The sequence below is a fragment of the Podarcis erhardii genome (assembly GCF_964252035.2).
Source record: "Podarcis erhardii genome assembly, chromosome: 16".
Classification (NCBI taxonomy): Eukaryota; Metazoa; Chordata; class Lepidosauria; order Squamata; family Lacertidae; genus Podarcis; species Podarcis erhardii.
Window position 1 is genome coordinate 1,927,885 of NC_138514.1, and position 26,799 is coordinate 1,954,683.

A 26,799-nucleotide genomic window follows, 5' to 3' on the forward strand; every position below is an offset into this window, starting at 1 on the left:
GGACGTAGCGACGCGAGCGCCCTTCTCAAAGATGGACGCCGCTCGCGCGCCGCAGCCCGTTTGCCGAGGCGGCGCCTGAGGAGCCGCGCGGGAGGTCGAGGGAAGGCGGCCGCCTCAGGTGCGTCGGGGGCCGAGAGGCCGGTTTCCCGGGGGGTGGAGGAGGCGAGGCGGGCGGGCGCCTCGACGGGGGACAGGAGCCCGTGTGGAGGGTCGGGGGTCGGGGCGGAGGAGGAGCTCAAGGCGGCGGGCCGGTGCCCTGGGGGGGCCCAGCTGCTCCGCGGGTTTCGGGCTGGGCAGCGGCCTGCGCCCCCAGCCAGGCCCCGAGGCGCAACCCCCCCCCCCACCTTCATGCCGCGCCAGGCTGGGTCTCCACGGGGATTAAGGGTCGTCGCAGGAACAGGCTAGGAAAAGATTCAGGAAGGACCAAGTGCTCCAGGCATGGTTGAAGTGCGGAACTCACTGCCACAAGATCCAGTGGGGGCCACTGGCTTAGATTGCAACTCTTCCTGCAACTATTTAAAAAATAGACAAACTCTGTGCTCCTCACTGTGGTGCACCCAAGGCCAATTTATGAATTAAGGGCAACCATTCACGTGGAGGGGGATGGCAGCCCTATGCTTTGAATGCAAAAGGTCCTCTGTTCCCTCCCTGTCCTGTCCTGGGAGAGTTGGCCTGGCAAAGAGACCTGTTGTGAGACCATGGGGAGCTGCTTCCAGGCAGGGGAGGCCAGGCTTCCTCAACCTCGGCCTCCAGATATTTTTTGGCCTACAACTCCCATGATCCCTAGCTAGCAGGACCAGTGGTCAGGGATGATGGGAATTGTAGTCTCAAAACATCTGGAGGGCCGAGGCTGAGGAAGCCTGGTGTAGGCAATGCTGGACAGACTGTGTAAGGCAGCTTCCTGAGGTAGAATGTAAAGGAGTCGGGGTGAAATCTGGGGATACTGCTGAGATGGGGGCAACTTTGCTGTCTAGCCCTGATAATCTCATTGATGGATGAGAGACGAATGGGAACATTGGAAGCTGCCTTCTGCTGAATCAGACTGATGGTCCATCTAGCTCAGATTTTCAGACCCAGGACTCACCTTTTAACTTAGCTGCATTTGGGGATCCCTTTCTGAATTCCGTATATTTGTACAGTGGCACTGCTGCAACCTGGAAGTGGGTCCTGACCCACCAGTTGAAGACCAATGCACTCGAGCATGGCAGAACTTTGTTTTTTTGACTCCACCAAGGGTCGGTGTTTCTGTGTCTCGCCTAGTTTTATTGCTGCTGTTGTTACATCAGAATGTTTTACTCATGTCACTGCTTGAATGGAGTCTGTGAGATCCCCACTGTGCATCTGCTGCCATGTTCTGGATGTGGTCTTTGTATCAACTGGTAGCCCTAATTTAAGAAGCTTTGGTGGCTATATGTTAGAAATGAAAGGCAGCAGATGCACACAACTGGTTTTCCATACCCTGAAGCAGCCCAAAATCAATGCAGACTAATTTTTCCAGGGGTCACCCACATACTGAAAGCAATACTAGCCCTTGATGGACATGAGAAGTCTTGGGCCCGGTCTTATTCAACATCTTTATCAAGACTTGGATGATGGGCTCAAGGGAATCCTGATCAAATTTGCAGATGACACCAAACTAGGAGGGGTGGCTAACACCCCAGAGGACAGGATCACACTTCAAAACGACCTTGACAGATTAGAAAACTGGGCCAAAACAAACAAGATGAATTTTAATAGGGAGAAATGTAAAGTATTGCACTTGGGCAAAAAAAATGAGAGGCACAAATACAAGATGGGTGACACCTGGCTTGAGAGCAGTACATGTGAAAAGGATCTAGGAGTCTTGGTTGACCACAAACTTGACGTGAGCCAACAGTGTGACGCGGCAGCTAAAAAAGCCAATGCAATTCTCGGCTGCATCAATAGGAGTATTGCATCTAGATCAAGGGAAGTAATAGTGCCACTGTATTCTGCTCTGGTCAGACCTCACCTGGAGTACTGTGTCCAGTTCTGGGCACCACAGTTCAAGAAGGACACTGACAAACTGGAACGTGTCCAGAGGAGGGCAACCAAAATGGTCAAAGGCCTGGAAACAATGCCTTATGAAGAACGGCTAAGGGAGCTGGGCATGTTTAGCCTGGAGAAGAGGAGGTTAAGGGGTGATATGATAGCCATGTTCCAATATATAAAAGGATGTCACCTAGAGGAGGGAGAAAGGTTGTTTTCTGCTGCTCCAGAGAAGCGGACACGGAGCAATGGATCCAAACTACAAGAAAGAAGATTCCACCTAAACATTAGGAAGAACTTCCTGACAGTAAGAGCTGTTCGACAGTGGAATTTGCTGCCAAGGAGTGTGGTGGAGTCTCCTTCTTTGGAGCTCTTTAAGCAGAGGCTTGACAACCATATGTCAGGAGTGCTCTGATGGTGTTTCCTGCTTGGCAGGGGGTTGGACTCGATGGCCCTTGTGGTCTCTTCCAACTCTATGATTCTATGAGAAGTAACTTAAGTTCCAGGAGTATGTATTGTAGTAACGTTTACTGAGGCCTTGACTCATAGATACCAACAGACAGGTCACGAAAGGCTCTAAATCAGGGGTCAGCAAACTTTTTCAGCAGGGGGCCGGTCCACTGTCCCTCAGACCTTGTGGGGGGCCGGACTATATTGGGTGTGTGCCCCACAAATTACCCAGAGATGCATTTTAAATAAAAGCACACATTCTACTCATGTAAAAACACAGTGATTCCCAGACCGTCAACAGGCCTGATTTAGAAGGTGATTGGGCTGGATCCGGCCCCCGGGCCTTAGGTTGCCTACCCTTGCTCTAAATATATAGGATGTGTAGCAGTTCAGGGGTGTTGGTGTTGTTTTGAAGCTATTCTACCTGTACGTCATCACCCCTCACCCCAGGGGATGCTTGGCATTCCCAAATAACATCAATGCAGAACTTGCACTGATCATCCAGTCATAATTATGGCAGACGGAGGGAAATTGTGAAGATCTTTAATGAGGAAAAAGAGCACTCTGTTTCCATTGCTACTTGCTCATCCATGCATGCGAAGGCACCAAACCAGGAGCATAGAAAACTTAAGTGCTCAAAGCTTGTCAAGTATTTTATCTTTATGCTCATATTCTAGATTGAAGGGCTGAGGTTGACACACAATGATTTCCTTAAGGCCCCTGTAAAACTCATGTCCAAGGTTAGATTTGGCATAGGATTTTCAGCTCATAGCTTGCACTCTTACCCATTGCACCAGCTCTGTAGTTTGCAAAGGCTTCTTCTTGAGGGCTTTGGTTGCATTTAACATTGTGTTGCTTCTCCCTTGTTCTCTCAGGTTGCAATTCAGGTTGCCCTTAGAAATGAAACTTTTGTTCAACAGTATGGCATGGTTTGGAAAGTGTCATGGTTTGGAAATAAGAGTTAAGAAGAGCTTTTGTTGACCTTTCCTCTGGCAGGTCATTCAAGATGTCAGAAGGAACCTCAGGTAACGATACTGGGAATCCTGGTGGCAGCATCCGGCCTACGCTTAGTGCTGCACGAGGGTTGATAGGGAGAAGAACCACTGCCCCAATTACCCCAGGCCGACTGCCCTCCATTCGCTCCAGAGACCTGACTCTTGGTGGAGTTAAAAAGGTAAGTGTTTAATGTTTAAGGAGGAAAAACCCTGTAAGATACTCCCTTTTCTCTACACACACACACACACACACACACACACACACACACATTTCTAGGATGCAGGTATAAGAGAGAGACTGAAAAATGTTCTTTTCTGATCTGGAATGGAAATTCCCATGTTGTTAAGGGATTAGGGCAGAGGGCTAGCAGTTGGAACCTTTGATTCTAATTCATAGCACAGTGTTCCCTTCTGGCCTTCAGCAAGTTATTGATTCTTACTATGTTTTGTTTCCTTATCTAGGAAGTGGGAGTAATGTGTATCTACCTATTTCAACAGTAGGTTTAATCAGTCCGTAATTTAATGTTGAAATTCCTACCTAATGGAATTTTTAACCTTTCTGGTTGCAGGAAACTCAGAATAAACAATAAACAATGTGTGGTTTACCCAATAATGTGGTTTACCTCCTCTGAGCCATCAGATTCCAAAGAATGCCAGACTGCCTTTTGGGTTTCCTATGCAGTCCAATACATGCCTACTGAGAAGTAAGACCAATTAAGTTCAGTAAGGTCCAGATAAGTGTGTATAGGCTTGCAGCTGTAGTGGATGATTAGCACAGTCTGACACAATACAACTTTTGTTCTTAAATATACTGAAGTAGTTTGATAAGAAGAGGTTATACATACTACATAATGATCCTTGCTGTAACTGTTGTTTTAAATAAAAATATTTTTTGTTTTGTTTTTACAAAATATACAGGTGGTTTTTATGTATAGGAGGTTAAATCATATTAACAGGTCATCATCACTGTTGGAAAATGTGACTCAGATTTAAAGCAGTGGTTTTCAAACCATGTTTCAAGAACCCTGCAGTTCCTTGGGAACTTATCAGGGAAAAATAGTTTATTGAAAAAACATTTTACCCACCATGATCAGTTTGCCATAAGTTGCAAGGGAATATTGAGCATATTCTAAAGTGCACATTTACTGTATTTTTCACTCTATAACACGCACCTGACCATAACACGCACATCGTTTTTAGAGGAGGAAAACAAGGGAAAAAACATTCTGAATGAAACAGTGGATGTATCATTTTTGGGCTTCATGCTGTGGCCACAGACATGTGATCTGATGGTGAATTTGGGGTGACCCAATGCAAAAATCCTGAGAATTCCTGTGGATCCATGCTTTGTAATCACGTTTTTGCACCATTGCAGCCCCAGGCAACAGTGGGTGCGTGATTTTTTTGGTGCAGGCTGTAGCCATGGACATGCTATGTGATCTGATGGTGAATTTGGGGTGACCCAATGCAAAGATCCTGAGAATCCCTGTGGATCCATGCTTTGTAACCACGTTTTTGCACCATTGCAGCCCCAGGCAACAGTGGGTGCGTGATTTTTTTGGTGCAGGCTGTAGCCATGGACATGCTATGTGATCTGATGGTGAATTTGGGGTGACCCAATGCAAAGATCCTGAGAATCCCTGTGGATCCATGCTTTGTAACCACATTTTTGCACCATTGCAGCCCCAGGCAACAGTGGGTGCGTGATTTTGGGGGGGCAGGCTGTAGCCATGGACATGCTATGTGATCTGATGGTGAATTTGGGGTGACCCAATGCAAAGATCCTGAGGATCCATGTGGATCTATGCTTTGTAACCACATTTTAAGTGGGGAGCGAAGGAAAAACAAAGAAGGGACATGAGAGGGGTGTGCAGAGAAGCAGCTGGCTAAGAATGCAGGAGAGGGATTTAACGGGTTGGAGGAAAGAAAGGCAAAAGTTTCCCCCCACCCAAGCCAGCCCTCTCTCTCTCTCTCTCTCTCTCTCTCTCTCTCTCTCTCCCCCCTCTCTCCCTCCCCCCTCTCTCTCTCCCTCCCCCCTCTCTCTCTCCCTTCCCCCCTCTCTCTCCCTCTCCCCCAGCAGCACCGGAGCTTGCCTGGAGGGGAGGGGCTTTCCCTGCTCTTTGTTCCGTTTCAGCAAACACAGCAACGAAACAGAGGAGGGTGGGCAGTAAGACCCTGAGGCAGAATGCAGGAAAGCAGCCGCTTCCTCTTTTCAGTTTTCTTTTCTCCGTGAAGCTCCGCGATTTGATTTTTGCCTGCTTTTTCGGCTCCAGGGACCACACATTCGCTCTATAACACGCACAGACATTTCCCCTTCCTTTTTAGGAGAAAAAATCTGCGTGTTATAGAGGGAAAAATACGGTACTTTGCAAAGAGTGGTGTGAGGTCTGGTTTGCCAGGCAGGGCCTATTATCAACCAATTATGCATGTTAGAACATGCCTCAGACTCTTCTACAGCATGCATGGCTTCTGTGGGAGATGACTTAATGTGGAATTTTCTCTGAAGGTGAAAAGTTTGAAAACCTCAGGGTTGAAACCAGAAGTGCGCTTCCAACTCTAAAACTTGTGGGTTATCTGAAAGATCTAGCTCAGTTCAATCTGGAATTGATAGTGAATGTATTGACAAAAAAAAAGGAAAAGAGATTTACATATTGCCAACTAAAACATAACCATTAAGGCAAGTTGGAAGGTCATTATGATGGTTAAAATGACCTATTTGGCAAGAGTTTTATGAGGGAATTGTATGTACTGTACTAATAGCTTCCATATGAAAGGAATTTGGTTTGATTACTGGAACTTAGTTATTGCATACCAAGATGTTTTGTTAAGATTAATAACTTTGTCGTTTCTCTCTCTTGATTTGAATGTAATGAAAAGGAGGAGTGTAAGGTCATGGCTGGTGCAGTAATTCCTGTATTCACTTACAGCACTCATTGCACTCCAGAAAATTTTCTGGAAATGTGCATAGGATAATTTGCATCAGAAAAGAAAAATCAGTTTGCATTTTCAGATGCCCAAGAGAGTGATCTAATTTAGCATGCTTGTTTTACTTTTATTTAGTAAACAAGTCTAAAAACTTTGAAACTGTCAAGCATGCCTAATAATTGTACTGCAATTGGCAATACAATTTATTAATGAACTTATGAAATGGAAAAATGTCCACAGAAAAATAAAGCACTGGAAAATTTTCCACTCATTGGTCCTGGAGTGTGAAAGACAAGTTGCTTTTTAAACCTCCTAGGAAGTTGGGAAGTTGGGAAGCCTTCCCAAATCTGTGGTTTGGACTACAAATTCCATCAGTCCAGCTATGTATTTTCTGAGCTTGAAATGCTGTCCAACTAGTTCCATATTGCTTCTCAGCACACCTTACTATTCCTGTTGGTACTGTTTTTCTGGGAGGTTAGTTACATATTTTGGTCCTTCTGTGTAGGGTGGTGTTCAAATGACAAACCTACATGGAACACCTGTTGGGCTGTGATAAACCAAGGAAAGGGTGCCAAGCAAGGTGGGAAGAAGATTATCTAGGAGCCAAATATTTGGAGTGCCTTTCCAGAATGTAAGACTTAATTAGCACACCTGCCCAGGAAGCTGGCAGATACCTGAGTGTCTTATTATAAAACAAATTCCTTCCAGTAGCACCTTAAAGACCAACTAAGTCAGTTCTTGGTATGAGCTTTCGTTTGCATGCACACTTCTTCTTCAGGTATCTGAAGAAGTGTGCATGCACACGAAAGCTCATACCAAGAACTGACTTAGTTGGTCTTTAAGGTGCTACTGGAAGGAATTTGTTTTGTTTTGACTATGGCAGACCAACACGGCTACCTATCTGTAACTGTCTTATTATAGTTCATGCTGTACTCAAGCCTTTCTTCTGAGAGCCACAACACCAATGCTGGTCCCCATGATATGCAGGACAGCATGCTTGCTTTACTACTGTTGCAGACACTCACTGCTGTTCCCATCTTGCAGATGAAGAGAACTGAGCACATAAGAGGGTGACTGGTCAATGGCTATATAGTGATTAATTCTCCCATTTGGCCCTTGGACTACAGTACACTGTATGTCAGTACCTCCTGAGGTATAACACCATGATCAATATTCACCTCTAACTAAGGTGTAAATCCTTGGTCAGGAAAAATTCCAGACACTGCAGCAGAATATTCCTGATAAGTATTCTCTTTTTTATATGCTGGTGTCTTTGTCCATGGAGTTTTCTCCATGAGCTGTTCGACAGTGGAATTTGCTGCCAAGGAGTGTGGTGGAGTCTCCCTCTTCGGAGGTCTTTAAGCAGAGGCTTGACAACCATATGTCAGGAGTGCTCTGATGGTGTTTCCTGCTTGGCAGGGGGTTGGACTCGATGGCCCTTGTGGTCTCTTCCAACTCTATGATTCTATGATTCTTGGCAGGGATACTGGAGTGGCTTTCCAGTTCCTGCTCCAGGTGGATCACGTTTAGTCAAAACTCTCCACTATGACCTGTCCATCTTGGGTGGCCCTGCACAGCATAGCTCATAGTTTCTTTGAGTTATTCAAGCCCCTTCGCCACGACAAGGCAGTGAGACATCACCTTGCCGACAAAGGTCTGTATAGTTAAAGCTATGGTTTTCCCAGTAGTGATGTATGGAAGTGAGAGCTGGACCATAAAGAAGGCTGATCGCCGAAGAATTGATGCTTTTGAATTATGGTGCTGGAGGAGACTCTAGAGAGTCCCATGGACTGCAAGAAGTCCAAACTATCCATTCTTAAGGAACTCAGCCCTGAGTGCTCACTGGAAGGACAGATCCTGAAGCTGAGGCTCCAATGCTTTGGTCACCTCATGAGAAGAGAAGACTCCCTGGAAAAGACCCTGATGTTAGGAAAGATGGAGGGCAAAAGGAGAAGGGGACGACAAAGGACGAGATGGTTGGACAGTGTTCTCGAAGCTACCAGCATGAGTCTGACCAAACTGCGGAAGGTAGTGGAAGACAGGAGGGCCTGGCGTGCTCTGGTCCAGGGGGTCACGAAGAGTCGGACATGACTAAACAACAACAACAACAATTCTCTTTTTTATTATTATTTGTTTTCCAAATTATTACAAATCCATCCAAATTACTTTAATTTTATATAATTTATTAAATCAGGTTTTCCACTCCTGTTGCAGACATATGTCCATCTCTTCCTCCTGTTTCCACATCTTCTCATCTTTTATTTCCATTTCATCTATTACTTGTTGTTGTCCATTCTTGCAGCAAGCCATATTTTCCTCCTCACAGGCAGCACCTCTGTCATCTCTTATAAATATTAAATCTCTTCAACGTGTGCAGTCCTGCATAATCTTCATGTTGTCTCAGACCTAGTGTGCTGGGAGAGTTGAATATTGTCTGTCCATTCTTTGCTGCACAATCAATCTAAGGTCCCAGGGTGCAATGTTTACAAGACCACGTTCCCACTTCCGCTGTTGACCACTTAGACACAGGCTGTGGCTATAAATAACTTGCAGAGAACAAAGGAACTCTTACAATTAAAAGTCCACTCTGGAGCTCTTCCTCAGCGGACAGTTACAGCCAAAACCTTTTTCCAAGTACAGCCCTTTATCAGATCTATGCAGCAGCTGCTCAGTCTTCTTACTCAGCATTTTTGCAGGGGAGGACAAGAGAGAAAAGAGACCATTTGAAAGCCATATAAAAGCATAAAGCGCCTTGTCCTCCCTTTCTAGCTGTTGTGAGGAATTTCACACTTTAGAAAAAACATTCAAATACCTTCTAAGAACCAGACCCCTTTTGGCAGCTGATTGATTGCAACCTGTTATCATATGTTGTTTCAGGAGCGCCTTTTGATTAAACGCCAATATTCCAGATTAATGAGGAACGAGTCACAAACAATGCCAGGGGTGGAGGCTTGTCCATGGCAGGGACACACTCCCAGGTCGCACCCCTTCTGCCTTTCAAGTTGGCAGACATGGGAGGATGCAGTGGCACGGAGGGATGCAGTGAATTCCCCAGAACCCACTGGGGGGCATTGCCAGGAATTTCACCTCATAAATCCTGGCTTTCCCCTGCCTGAACCTCCCCACAGCCCTGGAGGGCAGAGGAGAGCTAGCCCCATGAATCGTGACATCAGCAAGAACCCCTCTGATGTGTATTCTCATGCTTTTATCTTTCTCCTTCCCTTTACTCCCCCCGTCCCCGCCTTACTTTGGAGACAGATACGCTGCCCAACATGTAGCCACCTGTGGCTGCACAGCTATACCATACTCCAGGGCAGTGGCGGAATAAAGCAGGTGCGGGGGGTGCGGTGCGCCCTGGGTGTCAGCCATGAGGGTGGGTGACATCGCCGTGCCACCCCCAACCCCACCCCACACTTGCTGCGCGGGCTGTACCCCGCTAGGGACAATGCAGCTGCAGGCAGCTAGCGGCGCACCACCCGGGCGCTCGCTGCGCAGGTGGCAGGCGACTAGGGACGCTCACTACGCGGGCGGCTAGCCCCACCCTCACGCCACTCCGGGTGCTGGGGCAGCTAGCTCCGCCCCTGCTCCAAGGATGGAGAACCTGTGACCCTCCAAACGTTTTTGGCCTTCTGTCAGTCCCAGCCAGCATGGCTAGTGGTCAGGGATGACGGGCATTGGGAGTCCATCAGCACAAGGTCCCCATCCCTGTCATAGTCCTAGCTCTCTGCCTTCCATCAGTGTGGCATATTTGCTTTTCATGATCATCTGGTCCAGTATTTTGTTTCCAAATGCATGGGCACAACAAACTTTATTTTTCCTCTGCTGCATCTGGTATTTGTAAAGGTTCTATTTATCACAACCAGTAACCATTACTTAGCCTTATGCTCCATGAATTTGTGGAATCTTGTTTTAAAGACAAGTAGGTTAGTCAGTGCTTGCTAGCAGCATCCTACCTATATACCTGTCATCAGTTTTGTAGGGCCCAATAGGACTTAGATGCTGATTTGGTGGGCCTGGCAGACCACTTTGGAAACCTGTTCTTTGGCACAGAGCCCATGTGGTCTGAGTGCTGGTCAACTAAGTCTTATTCAAGGGAGGCCTATTGAAATTAATGGACCTAACTTAGCCTTGTTCATTAATTGTAGTGGTTCTACTCTGAGTAAAACTTAGCTGAATTCCACCCGAGTTCAGATCCCTCTGAATTTGATGGGTGGTTTACAAACCTCCATTTTGTAGTAGTAGGAAAAACAGAGCTGCTGCTCTGCTTTTTTACAATCACAATTCAACAGCTAGACAACCATAAATCTCTGTCAAAATCTGAATCCTTTTTCCTGTATACATTACATACAGTTACAGATCTCTGTTGTCTGCAAAGTTTATTCTGTTTTTGCTAGCTATGGGAATAAAGGGAGCAAAGAGCTACGAGGAGCGCTAAGGACCTCATGGCTGGAATCCTTCTCAGCCCTCCTGATTTGAGAGACTGGTTTTAACCCCACCCCACCCCCTGTTTCAAAGTACATTTTTTGGTAGCAATAACAGTTAGGAACCATACTTGAAAGGGAGAACTGTTCAAATTCCAGACTTGGAAGATGTGTGGCGGGGAGGGGAGGCGACGGAATATGGGCTGGGCATAACCTTGACAGATAATCATGGAAGAATAGATCAGAGGTGGTAGAGTATAAAGAAGATAATTGAGGGTCTGGACTGGCAGTGTTGTAAGTGGATTGTACTAGACATCGTTTGGTGGAAGCATAATGGTCCTGCTGTTTAGATGGAGCTAAATTATCCTGCTATATATATGAAACTAGGTATCTTTTGTAAGCCACCTTGGGAGGATTTTCCCCTCAAAGGTGGCCTACAACGATGGTACTTTAAATATGTAATAAATGAATTTGCTTCTGCAAAGAGAAAGCAATCCAAGACTTCCAGGATTGCAAATACTGTACAGGCAAATACTGTAACATGTGGGGGTTATGTTCCAGGGGCTCCGTGTGCATACGTGAAATCACATAAAGTGGGTAGCAGCCTCCCAATGCCTGTTTTTTCCTGCTTTCCAGCAATCTCTCCACACAACTCTCTCTCCAACCAGAGCTGAAGCTCTGAGGCTGGCTGGAGGATGTGTAGAAAAGCAGTGGCGGCAGCTGTTGCGCTGCCCCGCATGCCAGCTTTGGCTGAGCAGCCCAAACAAAGCCCCACTGAGCCTCCGGTCTCTTTGGGACTTGCTTGGCCCTCACTGACGTCCTCTTTGGGCTCCAGAGAGGGACTCCTTGCGAGTCACAAGGACTCTCCAGCCCTCCCCTGCCATGATTCTATTTATTTAATTTATTTTCCAGCACCATGCATATATGCGGTCACACACAAGTAGAACATGCGTAAGTTGAGGGGGTGCCTGTACAAAATGCCTCCGTTTTGGAACGTTTCAGCTCCCAAATGCCCAAAACCTGGAAGTAAGTGTTCCAGTTTTTGAACGTTTTTCGGAAGCCGAATGCCCAACGCAGCTTCCACTTGAGTGCAGGAAGCTCCTGCAGCCAATCAGAGGCCGCGCCTCGGTTCTCGAACAATTTGGAAGCCGAACAGGCTTCCGGAATGGATTACATTCAACAACCAAGGTTTGCCTGTGTTGTAGCTTTTCTTTGCTTGAATAGAATTGTGGAATATGTACAACCACAACTGTAGTGAGCTGCACTTTGCAGAACTGCTTGGAAATGGTGAAGTGTTTTGCTTCTTAAAAGTGCTATGAGTAATCCTAAAGGTAAGGTTACTCTGTGCTGAGGAAATGGAGTGACACAAAGTTACAATAATGGGCAATTTTGCATACTTGCTTCTGAACTTAATACTAAGGTGTTTGCAGATTTTGGAAATTCCTTTTGGACAGAGAAAAGGAACATCTCAGTAATAGGCACTCGAAGTAGGAGGAAATGGAAAACGTTGTCAGAAACCAGAGAGGGCCTAGTAGCCATGCAGGCCAGAAAACTTTCACCCTCTCTGCATGTTGGAGCTTTTGAAAAGGCACATTATTTCCCTTTTTTCGAGATATAAATTTTGCAGCTTTGAAGTCTAGAAACTTGTCTCCCCTTCACACATACACAATTTTGAGACTCCTAAGTATATTTTGAGACCAGATTTTGCAACACTGTTTTCTGTGAGAAATTTCACACACTGTGTTTTGCAAACTGAAGTACCATATACACCTGAGCTGATGACTTGCTTACCTTTTTACTTTTACTTTTTACAGAAAACCTTTGCTCCCAACATAATTAGCAGGAAAATCAAAGAAGAGTAAGTAGCTTTCTCATGCTATGTTGTCTGTGAAGTGTGACTATAGAGGTTGTAAATCCAGATCTGGGGGAAATAAGGATTGTACCCAAAGTAGGGTTAAGTAACTTGCTCCTTCAGCACAAGGGTTTATGCTTGTGCAATAGAACTCCCCCCCCCACCTCAGATGCACCCTCAATCTGTTCTGGGGGTTCCTCCAAACCTCTGGAGCAGATGTGGGGAGAGCACTTGCAGAAGGTTGAGTGGAGTAAAAGTTCCATTGCAAAAGTGTAAAGCCTTGTGCTAACAGAACAAGTGCATTGGATGCCACCCTAACATAATAATTTAGTGAAAATGTGTAGTTTTCCTAGCTTCTATCTGCAGTGTATCCTATGAGCTATATTTACAGATGGGGGATCTGTTAAAGAGCTTGGCACATGTGAAAATGGTCTTAGAGTAGCTGTCTCTCTGACATATTTCCACATGCAGGAATTTGTTACATTGAATTTATTTATTTGTATTTATTTAACAATTTGTATACCGTTTAATTGCAAAAACCTTGTAAGTGATTCAACCATGGGTTTCCCCCCATCTTCAGTATGAAAAGCTATATTGTGCACTGTTTCTGCACATTTGGCTTGGCTCATATTCACACATTAAGGCATCAGACGCTCCTGTAGCTACTGGTGAGAAATTGCAGGAGTCTTCTGGATATATTGAAGCACATAACAAGGGCAGGCTACTTTTACTTTTTGTGATTCTGTTTGGTCTGCTTTTTCTTAGGCCAAAAGAGGAAATTAACATAAAGAAAGAGAAGAAAGAGCGTGATCGAGACCGGCAGAAAGATGGTCATGGACGAGGCAGAGGGAGGCCAGAGGTCATCCAGTCTCATTCCATCTTTGAGCAAGGTCCAGCAGAAATGATGAAGAAAAAAGGTATGTGGAAGATTAATGTGAACACGCCTCTGTGGCCCAGCATCTAGCATTTGTGCTTGAACCTGAGACGCTTATTTCCAAGTCCTTCCTCATCTCTGGACTCCCAGGGATAGCTTTGGCCAAGTCACTGCCTCTCGGTATGAATTATCCCAGTCAGTAAAACAGGAATATTTCTTATCTACCTCACAAAGATGTTATGAGTAAACTGTCACAAAGTACTCTGTTTCCATAGAAATTAAGAACAGTGCTCAAAAATACCAGCAAGAGTTGATACCTTTGGTTTCTGCTTTCTGTTGTTTCATATCCTCTTGAGAGTGATATAAAATATTTAAAACTGGCTGCTGTGGAAAATAAAGCAAAAGCTGAAGCCATGTTGGCAGTGAGCAGGCACACATTGCTGCTGACCACACAGCAAAGAGGGTGCTTGATTTAAATGCATGTGAACTGGACATGCAGCAAAACCATTGGCCCACGTCTTTGTCACACATCAGCCATGGTGGATGTTATCTTGGTGAACTTGAAAGGTTATATAAGCTGTCCTTTTGGGCAGAAATTATTTCCATCTAGATGCCACAGAGAAGGGAAATGGGCCTATTCTGCCTACTCTACTGAGAGACCAGATCCATCAGGCCTTCCCTCCCACAACTGTCACCTGAGAGCAACCATTTGGTCAGAGGGAAACACAGGAAGCAGGACCACTCGATCTTCCCTGCTGAGAGGCCAACTCTGTTGGTCTTTTTCTTTTCCTGGTGGGCTTCTTTTCATCATAAGTGTTGCTGGTTAACTTTAAGAATTGGTTCCTCAATTTGTTCCGTCCCCCCCGCCCAAAAAATCTCATTTTCCTCTGTGTGTGGTTTTTTTTTTAAGTTTGTAAGCCTGCAGGTAGGGGGCTTATTGTTTTTAGTTTTAGCCTTTTCATCTGAAGTGGAGTGGGAGGTCAAAATGCTTTAAAAAAATAAGTTGAATAAGTTAAAAACTAAGGTTTTAGAGAAAAATCTAACACCGATCGAGAGAGAGAGGTTTCAGAGGGAGACAGGTTTAACATTGGTTAAGAAAGTAAAATACCTGGGGGTTAATATGACTGCTAAGAATGTGAATTTATTTAAAGATAATTATGAAAAATGCTGGACAGAAGTGAAAAAGGATTTAGAAATATGGTCAAACTTGAAGCTTTCTTTGCTAGGCCGTATCGCTGCTATAAAAATGAATGTATTGCCAAGAATGTTGTTTTTGTTTCAATCATTGCAAATTTTGGATAAAATGGACTGTTTCAAGAAGTGGCAGAGAGATATTTCTAGATTTGTCTGGCAGGGCAAGAAGCCCAGAATAAAATTTAAAATACTAACTGATGCAAAAGAAAGAGGTGGATTTGCCCTGCCAGACCTTAAACTTTACTATGAATCAGCTGCATTTTGTTGGCTGAAAGAATGGCTGCTTCTTGAAAACACAGATATCTTGGATTTAGAAGGTTTCAATAATGTATTTGGGTGGCATGCATATTTGTGGTATGATAAGGTCAAAGCACATAAAGCGTTTAAAAAATCATATTGTTAGGAAAGCATTGTTTAATGTTTGGACAAGATATAAGGACTTACTTAAAAATAAAACCCCAAGGTGGCTGTCACCGATGGAAGCGAAGGCTCAGAAAAAGCTCAATATGGAGGCCAAATGGCCGAAATATTGGGAAATTTTGGAACAAGAGGGAGATAAATTGAAATTGCAGAGCTTTGAAAAACTAAAAGACAAAGTGTGAGATTGGCTTCATTATTATCAAATAATGGAGGCATACAATTTGGACAAGAAAATTGGCTTCCAGGTGGAAAAATCAAAACTGGAAACAGAACTCTTTGATCCCAAAACTAAGATTCTGTCAAGAATGTATAGTTTGCTGTTGAAATGGAACACCCAGGATGAAATGGTGAAATCTGCTATGATTAAATGGGCTCAAGATGTTGGACACAACATTATGTTGGCTGACTGGGAACAGTTATGGACCACAGGTATGAAGTTCACGGCATGTAATGCCTTAAGAGAGAATATTATGAAAATGATATACAGGTGGTACATGACACCAGTCAAGCTTGCAAAAATATATCATTTGTCTGATAATAAATGTTGGAAATGTAAAGAGACTGAAGGAACATTCTTTCACCTTTGGTGGACGTGCCCAAAGATTAAGGCTTTCTGGGAGATGATCTATAATGAAATGAAAAAGGTATTTAAATATACCTTCCTGAAGAAACCAGAGGCCTTTCTCCTGGGCATGGTCGGCCAATTGGTGCTAAAGAAGGATAGAATTTTTTTAATGTATGCTACAACAGCAGCAAGGATACTTATTGCAAAGTATTGGAAGACACAAGACCTACCCACCCGGGAAGAATGGCAGATGAAGGTGATGGATTACATGGAACTGGCGGAAATGACTGGCAGAATCCGAGGCCAGGGAGAAGAGTCGGTAGAAGAAGATTGGAAGAAATTTAAAGTCTATCTACAGAAACGTAAAATTAAGGAATGTTAGAAGGATGCTGGAATGAAGCTATGTGGTTTTAGCAGTAATGTTATAAAGGATTAAGTAAAAATGGATTGTTAACAGGTCAGAATGTAAAGTTACAATATATTAAGATAAATTAGTAAGATAAAAACAAAGAAGGAAAGGATTTGCTGAAATAACTAATGAACTAGAATACAAAAAAGGGAGGTGTGAGGAGGTCAATGAAACAAGCAAATGATAGATAAGATGTGGAAAGATGGATTTGTTCTTAATTGTTTTTTATTTTTTTCTGTATTTTGTATTTTCTGTTTTCCTTTTTCTTTCTTTTTTATTCTTGTAACTTTTTGAAACACCAATAAATATTATTTTAAAAAAAACACAAAATGCTTTAAAAAAATAATGAAGTTCAAAACCTTCACACCTAAAGCTCATCTTTAATCCTAACCTGCACCATGAGACCCAGCTCTATTTTTTTTTTACTGTACTGTATATGTTCCATCTTTCTCCACCACCACCCTGGGTGTCTAGATGCAGGGAACTCTGGGTTCTTGAGTATTTCAATAGCTGTATAGAGGAGTTCATTTTGGAAAGTGGTTGCCAAGGTAAGCAAAACTGCTTGAACTGTGTTTCTTGCTCTGAACATGCCTTTCTATCTGTTTTCGTCCTAGCCCTCTGTTCTTGTCTTTTCTCTCTGCTTGTACAACTGAAGGCATAGCGGCACACACCAGGCCTCTTGGGCTTCAGTTTTAAGGAATGGCTTGAGCAGTCGACTTCACCACACAGGTTGCTCTCAATTGTGGAAGTTCAAGCTTCAAGGCGCTGTAATAGCCGAGTTACCACTTGCCATTCGAGATAGGTTCTGCTTACAGCCATGCCATTCTCTCTTTCGGCACAGGCACCTGGGATAAGACTGTGGATATGTCTGACTTTGGCCCATCCCACATCATCAACATAAAGAAAGAGAAAAGGGAGACAGATGAGGAAACCAAGCAGATCCTGCGCATGCTGGAGAAGGATGATGTGAGTTAGATGGTGGCTGCATTTTGGGACAGCTGTGTCAATGCTGAATCTTTTAAGGACAAAAAATGGCATGTAGCCCATAATCTATGTCCCAGTTATAGATGCTGTGGTCTTTCCCATTTTGAGGCAGGGAACCTTGGAATCATCTTTGACACACTCTTTCTCCTACCTCTCCTTTTGGGAAAGGACTGCAGCTTCACGGGAGGGCTATAGCTCAGTGGTAGATCTTTCATGCTGAAGGTCCCAGGCTCAGTCCCAGGTTCAGATCCCCACCTGAAACCCTGGCATAATACTGCATGGATAATAGTGTGCTACTTGGTACCAGGAGCTCCCTATGTTCCCCGCTAACCTCTTTACCGCATTTCATTTTTTTTAAAATTCCACTCACAGTTGGCTTCCTTTTGTGTGTATCCCTTTTTGAGAGCTTTGTTGGAGCACCAGATGAGGGAAGGAGCTCTTAGGGAAGGTTGTTTAGGAAGCTTGTGATAATGAGACCCCCATGCAAGTATTGTTTAGCCCTGTTTTGCTGTGAGGTTTGTTTGTTTTATAGTGTGTATGTGCAACAGGTTCATTTTTAAATAAATGTTTTGTCCTCTAAAACTAATTTCTCTACACAATTATGTGTCAGTTGTTGATGAAATATTAAGAAAAATCAGAATCTCAGCAAGCCTGTTTACTGTTGTATTCACAACAGGGTGTGGGTATGTATGTTTTCATGTGTCCCCATCCATATTAATATAAATATCTCCTCTCTATTTATCTGTCTGTCTGTAGGTATGGATGTCTGGCTACACACCCATACACCCCACCACCAAGAACAGCTCCCTCAACATTCAGTATTTAATTCATTTTTTCTCTCCTGTTCCTTTGGTGCCAGTTCCTTGATGATCCAGGCTTGAAAAATGACATCCGGAACAAGCCAGTTCAGCTTCCTCTGGCCCATTCAGGCTGGCTTTTCAAGGAGGAGGATCAAGAGGATGTCAAGCCTTTGAACTCCAGTGCCAGGGAGGAGGACATGGAAGTAGACACATCTTCAGTGAAAGGTAGATGGTTCAAATGGATCTGCTGTGTCCCTCTGGGGATTATACCACTGGGTGTCACTACTACAGTCTTGTGGTGTCCTCTCGGACAACAAAGACATAAATCTGAAAAGTCACAAATTTGCTTAATTTAATTATCATCTGTCAAGGGAGAGCTTGTCTTTGAGTTCCGGGTTCTGGGAGGGCAAACCATGGTGGATGGCTGTTGCTGTTTTGCCCTGCATGTAGAGTTTATGAAGACGCTTGAACTCAGGACAAAAGGAAGCACTTGGCAAACCTTCGTGATCAACTCCCGCCCTGAAACCTCCACTGTGGAAGGACGTGTGGATCCAGAATTGGACTCAGTGTTAAAACTGTGTTTATGGAAGACAATCTTACTCAACTATGAGCGATCGCCAAAGAAAGAAAGAAGATAGTCCAGGAGAACCTAGGAAGTGTTTTTTTCTCCCAGGTGCCAGGGATTGAAACGGGGGCCTGCATGCAAACGTTCTGCCACTGAACTGTGGCCCTTTCCTGTCAGATGGTCCACCATAGGATACAGGGTGCTGAAGCCAGCAGGACTTTCCTTATTTCTCTAGGCTGTATGCCTTATGTTTACTTCTGTGTAGAAGAGCTTGCCCAGGATGCACTTAATCAAAAGCAAATATCCTTTCTTCTCACAATGCATCTGTTCTAGCAAATCTTGCTTGTTCTTGATTTCTGCTCACAGTATATTATGACTGCAGTTTGCTTTTACTTTATCTTATACATGCAGTGTGATGGTTGCTAGTGAAAGTTGTAGACTCTCATTTCAAATCTCAATAACCTGGTGTGAGGCAGGAAATTGGACCAAGTGACTTCTAATTTGTCTTTATGGTTTTATAAACTACTCATATTATAGAAATATCAGAGCAGTGCATAGAACACCAAAAGTAAGTATAAAATATGCATCAGAAATAATCCAGTTAAAATAGCAGTAGAAGACAACACCAGAAGACAACCACTGGACAATAAATAAAAGTCTTAAACATGTGTCTGAAAGAAGAGATTGTTGGAGCATGCCTCATCTCAGAAGTCAATAAATCATCTATTAAAGGGACTGCAATACTGAAAGTCCTGCTATTGGTAGACATCATTTGAATATGAGAAGCCCTCAGTACCACCAGGAGGTCCTCTCCCATGGAACATAGTGACCAGGTAATGGTGTAATCCCTTGCAGCTCTGATTTGAATTGTTATGTCTCATTTCAGTGAAAGAGGAGCCCCATGATGAAGAAGAGAACCCACTGGTCCTTAGACCAACTCCTGCAAAGGCACCCCCTCCCTTCCCCCAGGATGTGTCTGTTGCGGAGCTGCTGCAGCGGCTCAGCCTCTGCAAGGAGGACGAGCTGCTCTTTCTGCAGCTACCAGATACACTGCCAGGACAGCCGCCCACCCAGGACACCAAGCCCATCAAAACTGAGGTGCAAAGTGAAGATGGGCAGGCGATGGTGATAAAGCAGGAGAAGAACCAGGTATGGGAAGACTTGATTCCTGTTTAGAATAAGAAGTAGCAGGGGGCTGGATAGGATGTCGTTGCTTATGTTGCCAAAGAAGGGGCCATAGGAAGGGATGTGGAAGTGTAGAAAAGTCACCCCATGTGTGGAGTGTAGGGCACATGACTTCTTCAATTTAAAAGTTTCTAGTCTTTCTGGGTGCTAAGATGTACTTGAAACTGTATGGGCTACACTTCATGATGCATCAGAAGCCAGAGGCCTTATTGCATAGAATTTCCATTGTTGCCTACTCTATAACCAGCAGAGGTAAAGTATGTAAAATGAGAAATGGGTCAACATTGTTTAATTTGCATAACTTTCACTGGTTTCCTGAGGTTCAGCTTATTCAGTTGAAGGCACTAGCTCTTGGTTCGTGAGAAAACAAGGGTGGTTTCTGAATGCTCCAAGATTGGTTTTCCCAGAAGGATGGGTGATGTTTGTAACTTTGTGCTTCCTTTTCAGGAAGCCAAAGAGGCAGAGAACATCTGCACCCTTGGTGACCTCTCTGAAGGGCAGGTGGGAAAGCTGCTGATCCGCAAATCAGGGAAGGTGCAGCTAGTTCTGGGCAGGGTGACTCTTGACGTGACCACAGGGACACCCTGCTCCTTCCTTCAGGTATGGCTTACTCGGGAAACCTCTCTTTTACTCACCCTAACAGCAGATGACCTTTCAAAATGCACATTCCCTGCTAGCAAGTGAAATGGAAATGTTCAAAGACAGTGTGCCTCTGAATAGCAGTTGCCAGTGTGGCCAGTGGCAGAGAAGAGCTATTGTCATGTTCGTTGGCTTGCCTTTGCTGGTCTGATCCAGTTGGGCTCATATATTCTTACGGCTCAGTATAGGCTTTGATAGACAGGGGAGGGGAACCTCCAGCCTGCAGGACAATCATCTGATGGATTGAAGGGTAGAGTTAAATCTAGCATTGGTTGTAAACACCTGGACTTCATTGTGCCATCAGGTGATTGACAGATGGGCAACCCCACTCACCTGTCAAATTGGGGTCACGAGGCAAATCCTCATGAGGACCGAAAAGGTTCTCTATCCCAGCCTCAAGGGGACACAGGCATCTTCATGAGATGGAGTGGTATACAAAATCAACCATACTCAGAAAAGAGCTGTTGAAATTATTGGATATGACTAAATTAATTTCATTGGGCCTGCTCAGAGTAAAGCTTAGCTGGATTCCCCCCACCCATGGTCAGCCTCTGTGCTGGAACCAGAGTGTGATGTGTCTGAGGGGCTGCACCTAAAACATGTGCAGTCCACTTGTCAAAAAGGTGCCGTCACCAGGAGCCCAGCATGGGGTCCAGCTCCTTGTCCAGTGTCAGTTTGGAGTTTGGGTTTCTTAGCGGTATAATGTCTCTTTCCATATATTTTGTCCTGGGGTTCCCAGGGCAGAACACAAAATATGCACACAAAATATGCACACTATGAAGGTCACTTTTTTGGATGAAATCTGGGTTTCCTGTCAAGCTACATGCAAGTGAGGGATGAAAAAGTATTTGTACATGTTTTTCTGTGATGTCAACCTCTATTTTAAAAACGGGGAGCCCTTCGTAATTAAGTAAAATAAGTATGGATTTATTTGTTTTTAACTTAGGCATCATAACTCGGGTACAAAATTGGAGAGAGCTCCAGGTTTTTGGGGATTGGCAAAAGAAATTCCCCCACAAAGCATATTGTTGTCCCCGGTAGTGACAGTGGTACTTTCTCTTCTCTGCTGGACAGAGGGCAGGCATCTACTTCTGGTCCTATTTCTGTCTGAGTAGGAGGGTGGTAGCTGAAAGCCACTGCCACCACCTCTCTGGCAGATCGGGGGGATGGGAGACTCAGTAGGCAGCAGCAGCACCAAAGCACAGAGGATGAAAGGAAAGAATGCGTCTGCCACTTGTGCTACTTCTGTAGGGGGCAATCAGAGCAGTGGTGGGCCCAGCCTCTGCTGTTGCCTGATGCCAACCCCTGGTTGTGGTCCTGTATAAAACAGTGCATATGAAGTGGCTCAGAGCATCACTCTGCTGGTAATTGGAACAGGTTTGAGCATCTCAAACTCATTCTGTACCGGAGCCACCAAAGGCTTCAATAAAGGATCTGGTTGCCTACTTTCCTAGATAGCTGCCATTGGGAATCCTCCATTAGTCTTCTAGAAATAATAACCAACACCTTGACTCTTCTTCCTCATGAATTGATGACCCACAAAGTTGGTAGAGAGCACCCTCTTAATGCTTCAGTCTGGGCACTCAGAATGTCAAGGGATTTTTTTAAGCTAAATTTGTTTCCCCATATCATAGCTAGAAAGGGACATGGGTGGCGCTGTGGGTTAAACCACAGAGCCTAGGACTTGCCGATCAGAAGGTCGGCGGTTCGAATCCCCGTGACGGGGTGAGCTCCTGTTGCTTGGTCCCTGCTCCTGCCAACCTAGCAGTTCGAAAGCATGTCAAAGTGCAAGTAGATAAATAGGTACCGTTCCGGCGGGAAGGTAAACAACATTTCCGTGCACTGCTCTGGTTCGCCAGAAGCGGCTTAGTCATGCTGGCCACATGACCCGGAAGCTGTACGCCGGCTCCCTCGGCCAATAAAGCGAGATGAGCGGCGCAACCCCAGAGTCGGTCACGACTGGACCTAATGGTCAGGGGTCCCTTTACCTTATCATAGCTAGGGAACAGTTAAAAGACTTGGCTAAGGAATTAGATGAGATTATTAACTTTCAGCATTGCATTTTCTAATATCACAGTGCTTCCAGCTGTGAACCTATAGGACTACGATCATGGGTAGGCTAACTAAGGCCCGGGAGCCAGAACCTGCCCAATTACCTTCTAAATCCGGCCTGTGGACAGTCCAGGAATCAGCATGTTTTTACATGAGTAGAATGTGTCCTTTTATTTAAAATGCGTCTCTGGGTTATTTGTGGGGCATAGAAATTCATTCACCACCACCCCAAAAAATATAGTCCAGCCCCTCACAAGGTCTGAGGGACAGTGGACCAGCCTCCTGCTGAAAAAGTTTGCTGACCCCTGTTCTAGATTGTACAGTGCTGACCCCTGACTAAGACAACAGGCATATATATATACCTCCATTATTGTGCTATGTTACTATTCTGTTAGCAGAAGGATTTCCACATTCACAAGAAAGCTGACAATCACATCTCCGATACTAAAATGTATGTGGTGCCATCTCTGTCACTGAATGAAGAAGGGTGCTGAAGGAGTTGAATACAGGCAATGACCGATTAATGTACATTCAGAGGGCACATGACGAACCCACCAGTGACCTGAAAACGTCACTCAACATGTCACAAAAAGGGAGGAATGGGGCAGGGCGCATTTATAGGCACTCTGCTGATGTGGGGGGTGGGAGCGAGAACGGAACCCCCATGCGAAATGGTTGTTGACTTTACTGCCCTTAGTTCTGAATAACAGAGATGGCCAAAGACATCTTAGTATCCGAGATGGAAGATGTTAATGGAGCACAATCTACCAGGAAGTTCTGCGCAAGTCTTAATTAAATGAATGAGTGCTGCCGACGTTTCATTAGGAATTAGCCGCTCCCCCCTGCCTTATCTGCAGAAAAATGTTCTTGGTGAGCTATGGGGTTAAAGAGGATTTGGTGTTTTAACCCGCTTGTGGAGACTATCAGAGGTCACAAAGAGAAAGGAAAAATATATGAAAATAACAAGAAGAGATGTGGAAAAACAATAAGAAAGGACTGGATAGTACTGTGAATATCATATGGTCAGATTTGTGGACATTAAAGCAGCAGCAAGAAGATGATTGGATCCCCTTTCGGAACTTGAAATATGGGTACCCCCAACAAAAATTTAAAATTCGGCTTTGTAATTTGTAATTTATGTAATTTGGTTTGGTTTGATTTGATGTGATTGGTCAGTTAATAAAAATTATTCTTAAAAAAAAAAAAAGAGGATTTGGTGGTTAACAGCTTTTTCTTTTGCCCTTGGAAGGAGCTGGTGTCAGTGGGCATTGGAGACGGTAGGAGTGGCGAGATGATCATCCTGGGCCATGTGAAGCACAAGCTGGTCTGTGCCCCGGATTTTGAATCCCTGCTGGAACAGAAGCATCGGTAGAGAGCATGGGCTGTGGCAAAGGCCTGTGGACAGGACTGCTCGCCCTTCCTCGAGGTTCCTTTAGAAGCAACAGTGACTGGGCTGTCCAGAAGAGCCTGGTTCCGAATCTGGAGAATGCAGAGGTCATCCTAAGACAACCTCCTAGACAAGACATTGCAGTGGAGCAGAACTGTGTGGCCACTTACTGCATTTGGGTCTCTGAAGCCATAAAGTGTTACGTTGGAGATGCTCCAATGGCCTACCCTTCTCCACAGGTCTAATTTACAAGCAACGTATAGCAGACAAGACTGTGTCACAATCCCAGGCACCAGAGTCCTAGTAGGGGATTTGTCATGTGGGAGAGGCTTTTGAGCAGAGATTTGGCTGTTCAGCCATTACCTCCAGATGAAGAGGAAGGGTGCTCCCATTCCAAATGGTTCTTTGGATTCTCAGGATGAAGCCAGTCCTCTCTGAAATTGTTCACATAGTTTCCCCCTTATTTTTGAACAGCTACAAAATGGCTGTGCATTTTTTAAAAAGGTATCTGGTTGCCAGGGCTTGTGATTTGACGTGCCTATCATGCTACTTCATGTATGCCAAAAGCAGCAACAGGTTTCTTTGGAGAGGCCAGAAAATGGCATGAAGGGGCACAGCGTACCTCGCCCAGTCTTGTTTTGGGTTTCCCATCGCCTGCAGGGTTGCTGTCCTTGATGAATGTATGGCGCATGTGATGCTGATAGTGAGTTGGGTGTAATTTGTCCCACCAGCTGTGCATCTTGCATATATAACATATTCAATTAGCCTTTGATGAGGGAGAGCAGTACAGGAGATGGTGCCGAGATAAAATGAATAATCACCCCTAATGATATTTTTTGAGGGGAAAGTTTGCCTGTTAAGAGTTTGATTTGGGCTCTGGAGTGTCCTGATTTCACCCTCTACCATACTTTTAGTCTGCAGGGATGATGAAGCTGTAAATCATGTGCTGTTTATCGTGTCTGGGAAATGCAGGACAACAAGGTTTTAGGGCAGGGATGAGGAACCTCTGGTCCTCCAGATACTGTTGGACTCCCACTCCCATGGCCTAGTGCTCAGGGATTATGGGATCTGCAGTCTGCCACCACCTGAAGGGCAACAGATCCCCCATTCCTGCTGTAATGGTTTTATAGAGCAGGAATTAAAACCTGTCATCTTCTAAATTTTTATTTTTAAATTCAAGATGTGGAAGTTATAAAAATCTGCTGGAAAAAAGCTAAACGTTAATTCAGCTGGACCCCTGCTCAAGCACTGCTCTTAGATAAGGACAGTCTTATAGGGTTTCTTAAGGAAAACTCATTGCCGTGGTGCCATGGCACAATTGTTGAGCTCCATCTGGTGGCTGTGTATCTATAAATAAAAATGAGGAAGTGGCTTTTGCATCGTGTGGAAAAAGTGGATAGAGTGTTTTTCTCCATCCTGATACTAGAACATGGGATCATCCAATGCAGCTGAATAGTGGGAGACTGACATACTTCATGCAACACACAGGTAAGCAAGCACTTTGGAATCCACAGCTTTCCCTATTTCTTCAAAGCTTGTATATATTTTGTGAAGTGTTTGTATGTCTCCGCTTTACCTGTTCCTCTGTTCTTTGCAGTTATGAGACCGGGAGAATGCCTTTGAGAAATATTTTATTAATGAATTAAACTGAGCTTGTTTAACTGCTGCCCTCAAAGCCACACTGCTTCATCGGAAGGCAGCCCTGTTTAGGGAAGCTTTTAATGTTTTAATAGACTATTGTATTTTAATATTCTGTTGGAAGCCGCCTAGAGTGGCTGGGGAAACCCAGCCAGATGGGCGGGGTATAAATAATAAATTATTATTATTATTATTAGCGGCTAATTTGATTTCAACTGATTACTTTGGTCCAAGAGCATTTCATGTGCCTTGAAGGAAAGAGGCAGTTTGCATTGCACTTCAGCCTGGATGGGCATCATCGATGGCAGATATGCCATGACTTGCTTTATTTCTAGACATAAATAGAGTGTGCTGAATTGCCTCCTCCACCTCACCAGAAGCTTTATCTCCTCCCATCTGATTCCTGATGTCACTGATGCTCAGCTTTATTTGAAGTGGTGACAGATCTGGATATCCAGCGGGACCTGCAAATGGCAAAGTGAAAAATACCCTGGAAGGAGAGACTACTAAATTGGCAATATTATGGTAGTGATGAAGTCCTGCTGTCGCAAAATTGTCATGCCCAATTAGGTTCTTTAAATTTGTTTCGGTGTTTTAACCTCCATTCTTGACATTGATGTGTGTATGAGTGTATATTTTCTGTGTTGACTTGTTAGCTGTTAATCAAGAATTCACTATTATAGAGAAATCCAGTATTGGTTGTCTGAGGTTTATTTGTGCCTTCCCTGGAGCACACTGGGTCTCATCTAGGTTAAAACATCTAAACAAATTAAAAGAACCTAATTGGGCATAACATAATTGGTGTTTTTTTATTATTATTTGTGCAAGTTCTACTATTTATTTCTTCTTTAAAAAACACATTAAAAATAAGTCTTTATTTTACACATAAAAATAAGTATGAAAAACATGAACACAGTTTTTTTTTTGGGGGGGGGTTCTTAAAAATATTTATTGGTGCAAACTGTAGACCTTCACAAAGGACTTGGAACGCTTGGCAATCTTCCTCTTGCCCATGCTGGCTGTCACTTTGCGTGGGTAGCGATCAGTGCCAGCCACCAGAATGTACCATCATCAATATTCTTAACAATAACAGCTTTGCTTCCAGTGTAACGCCGAGCAAGGACAAGGACGACTTTTCCTCTTGGAGCTGCAGCAGTGATGGCACCCACGCCAGAAGAGCAACATGATCACAATTTGATTAGCAATAATGCTGACTTGGAAATTTATTATTGTGTCATGCATTCAGAAACGTCCTTGTATGAGTCTTCTGCAAGCCAGTGCTTTATAGTTTTCTTTGTAGTCTCTGCTGCTTTGTCGGTGGACTGGACACCTAAAGACTTTGTGTCTGCAGTCACCTCCTGCTCTTGTTGCACTCTGTGAAGTTTTTGTTTTCTCACCTTCTCCTCTCTGTGCTCTGCAAGAGCTTTTGCATTAGCC

At 44.4% G+C, this 26,799-nt stretch overlaps 1 protein-coding gene across 1 annotated transcript; it reads left to right on the top strand.

Moving 5' to 3' along the window:
• On the top strand, nucleotides 1-25,116 carry POLR3D (RNA polymerase III subunit D). The gene is made up of 9 exons (XM_081843943.1): nucleotides 1-118; nucleotides 3,454-3,631; nucleotides 12,613-12,656; nucleotides 13,416-13,567; nucleotides 16,954-17,078; nucleotides 17,956-18,121; nucleotides 19,348-19,610; nucleotides 20,094-20,246; nucleotides 23,587-25,116. The coding sequence occupies exons 2-9, from the start codon at nucleotides 3,464-3,466 to the stop codon at nucleotides 23,707-23,709; spliced, it is 1,194 nt and encodes a 397-aa protein (XP_081700069.1). The 5' UTR covers nucleotides 1-118; nucleotides 3,454-3,463; the 3' UTR covers nucleotides 23,710-25,116.
• Nucleotides 25,117-26,799: the final 1,683 nt, after the last annotated feature.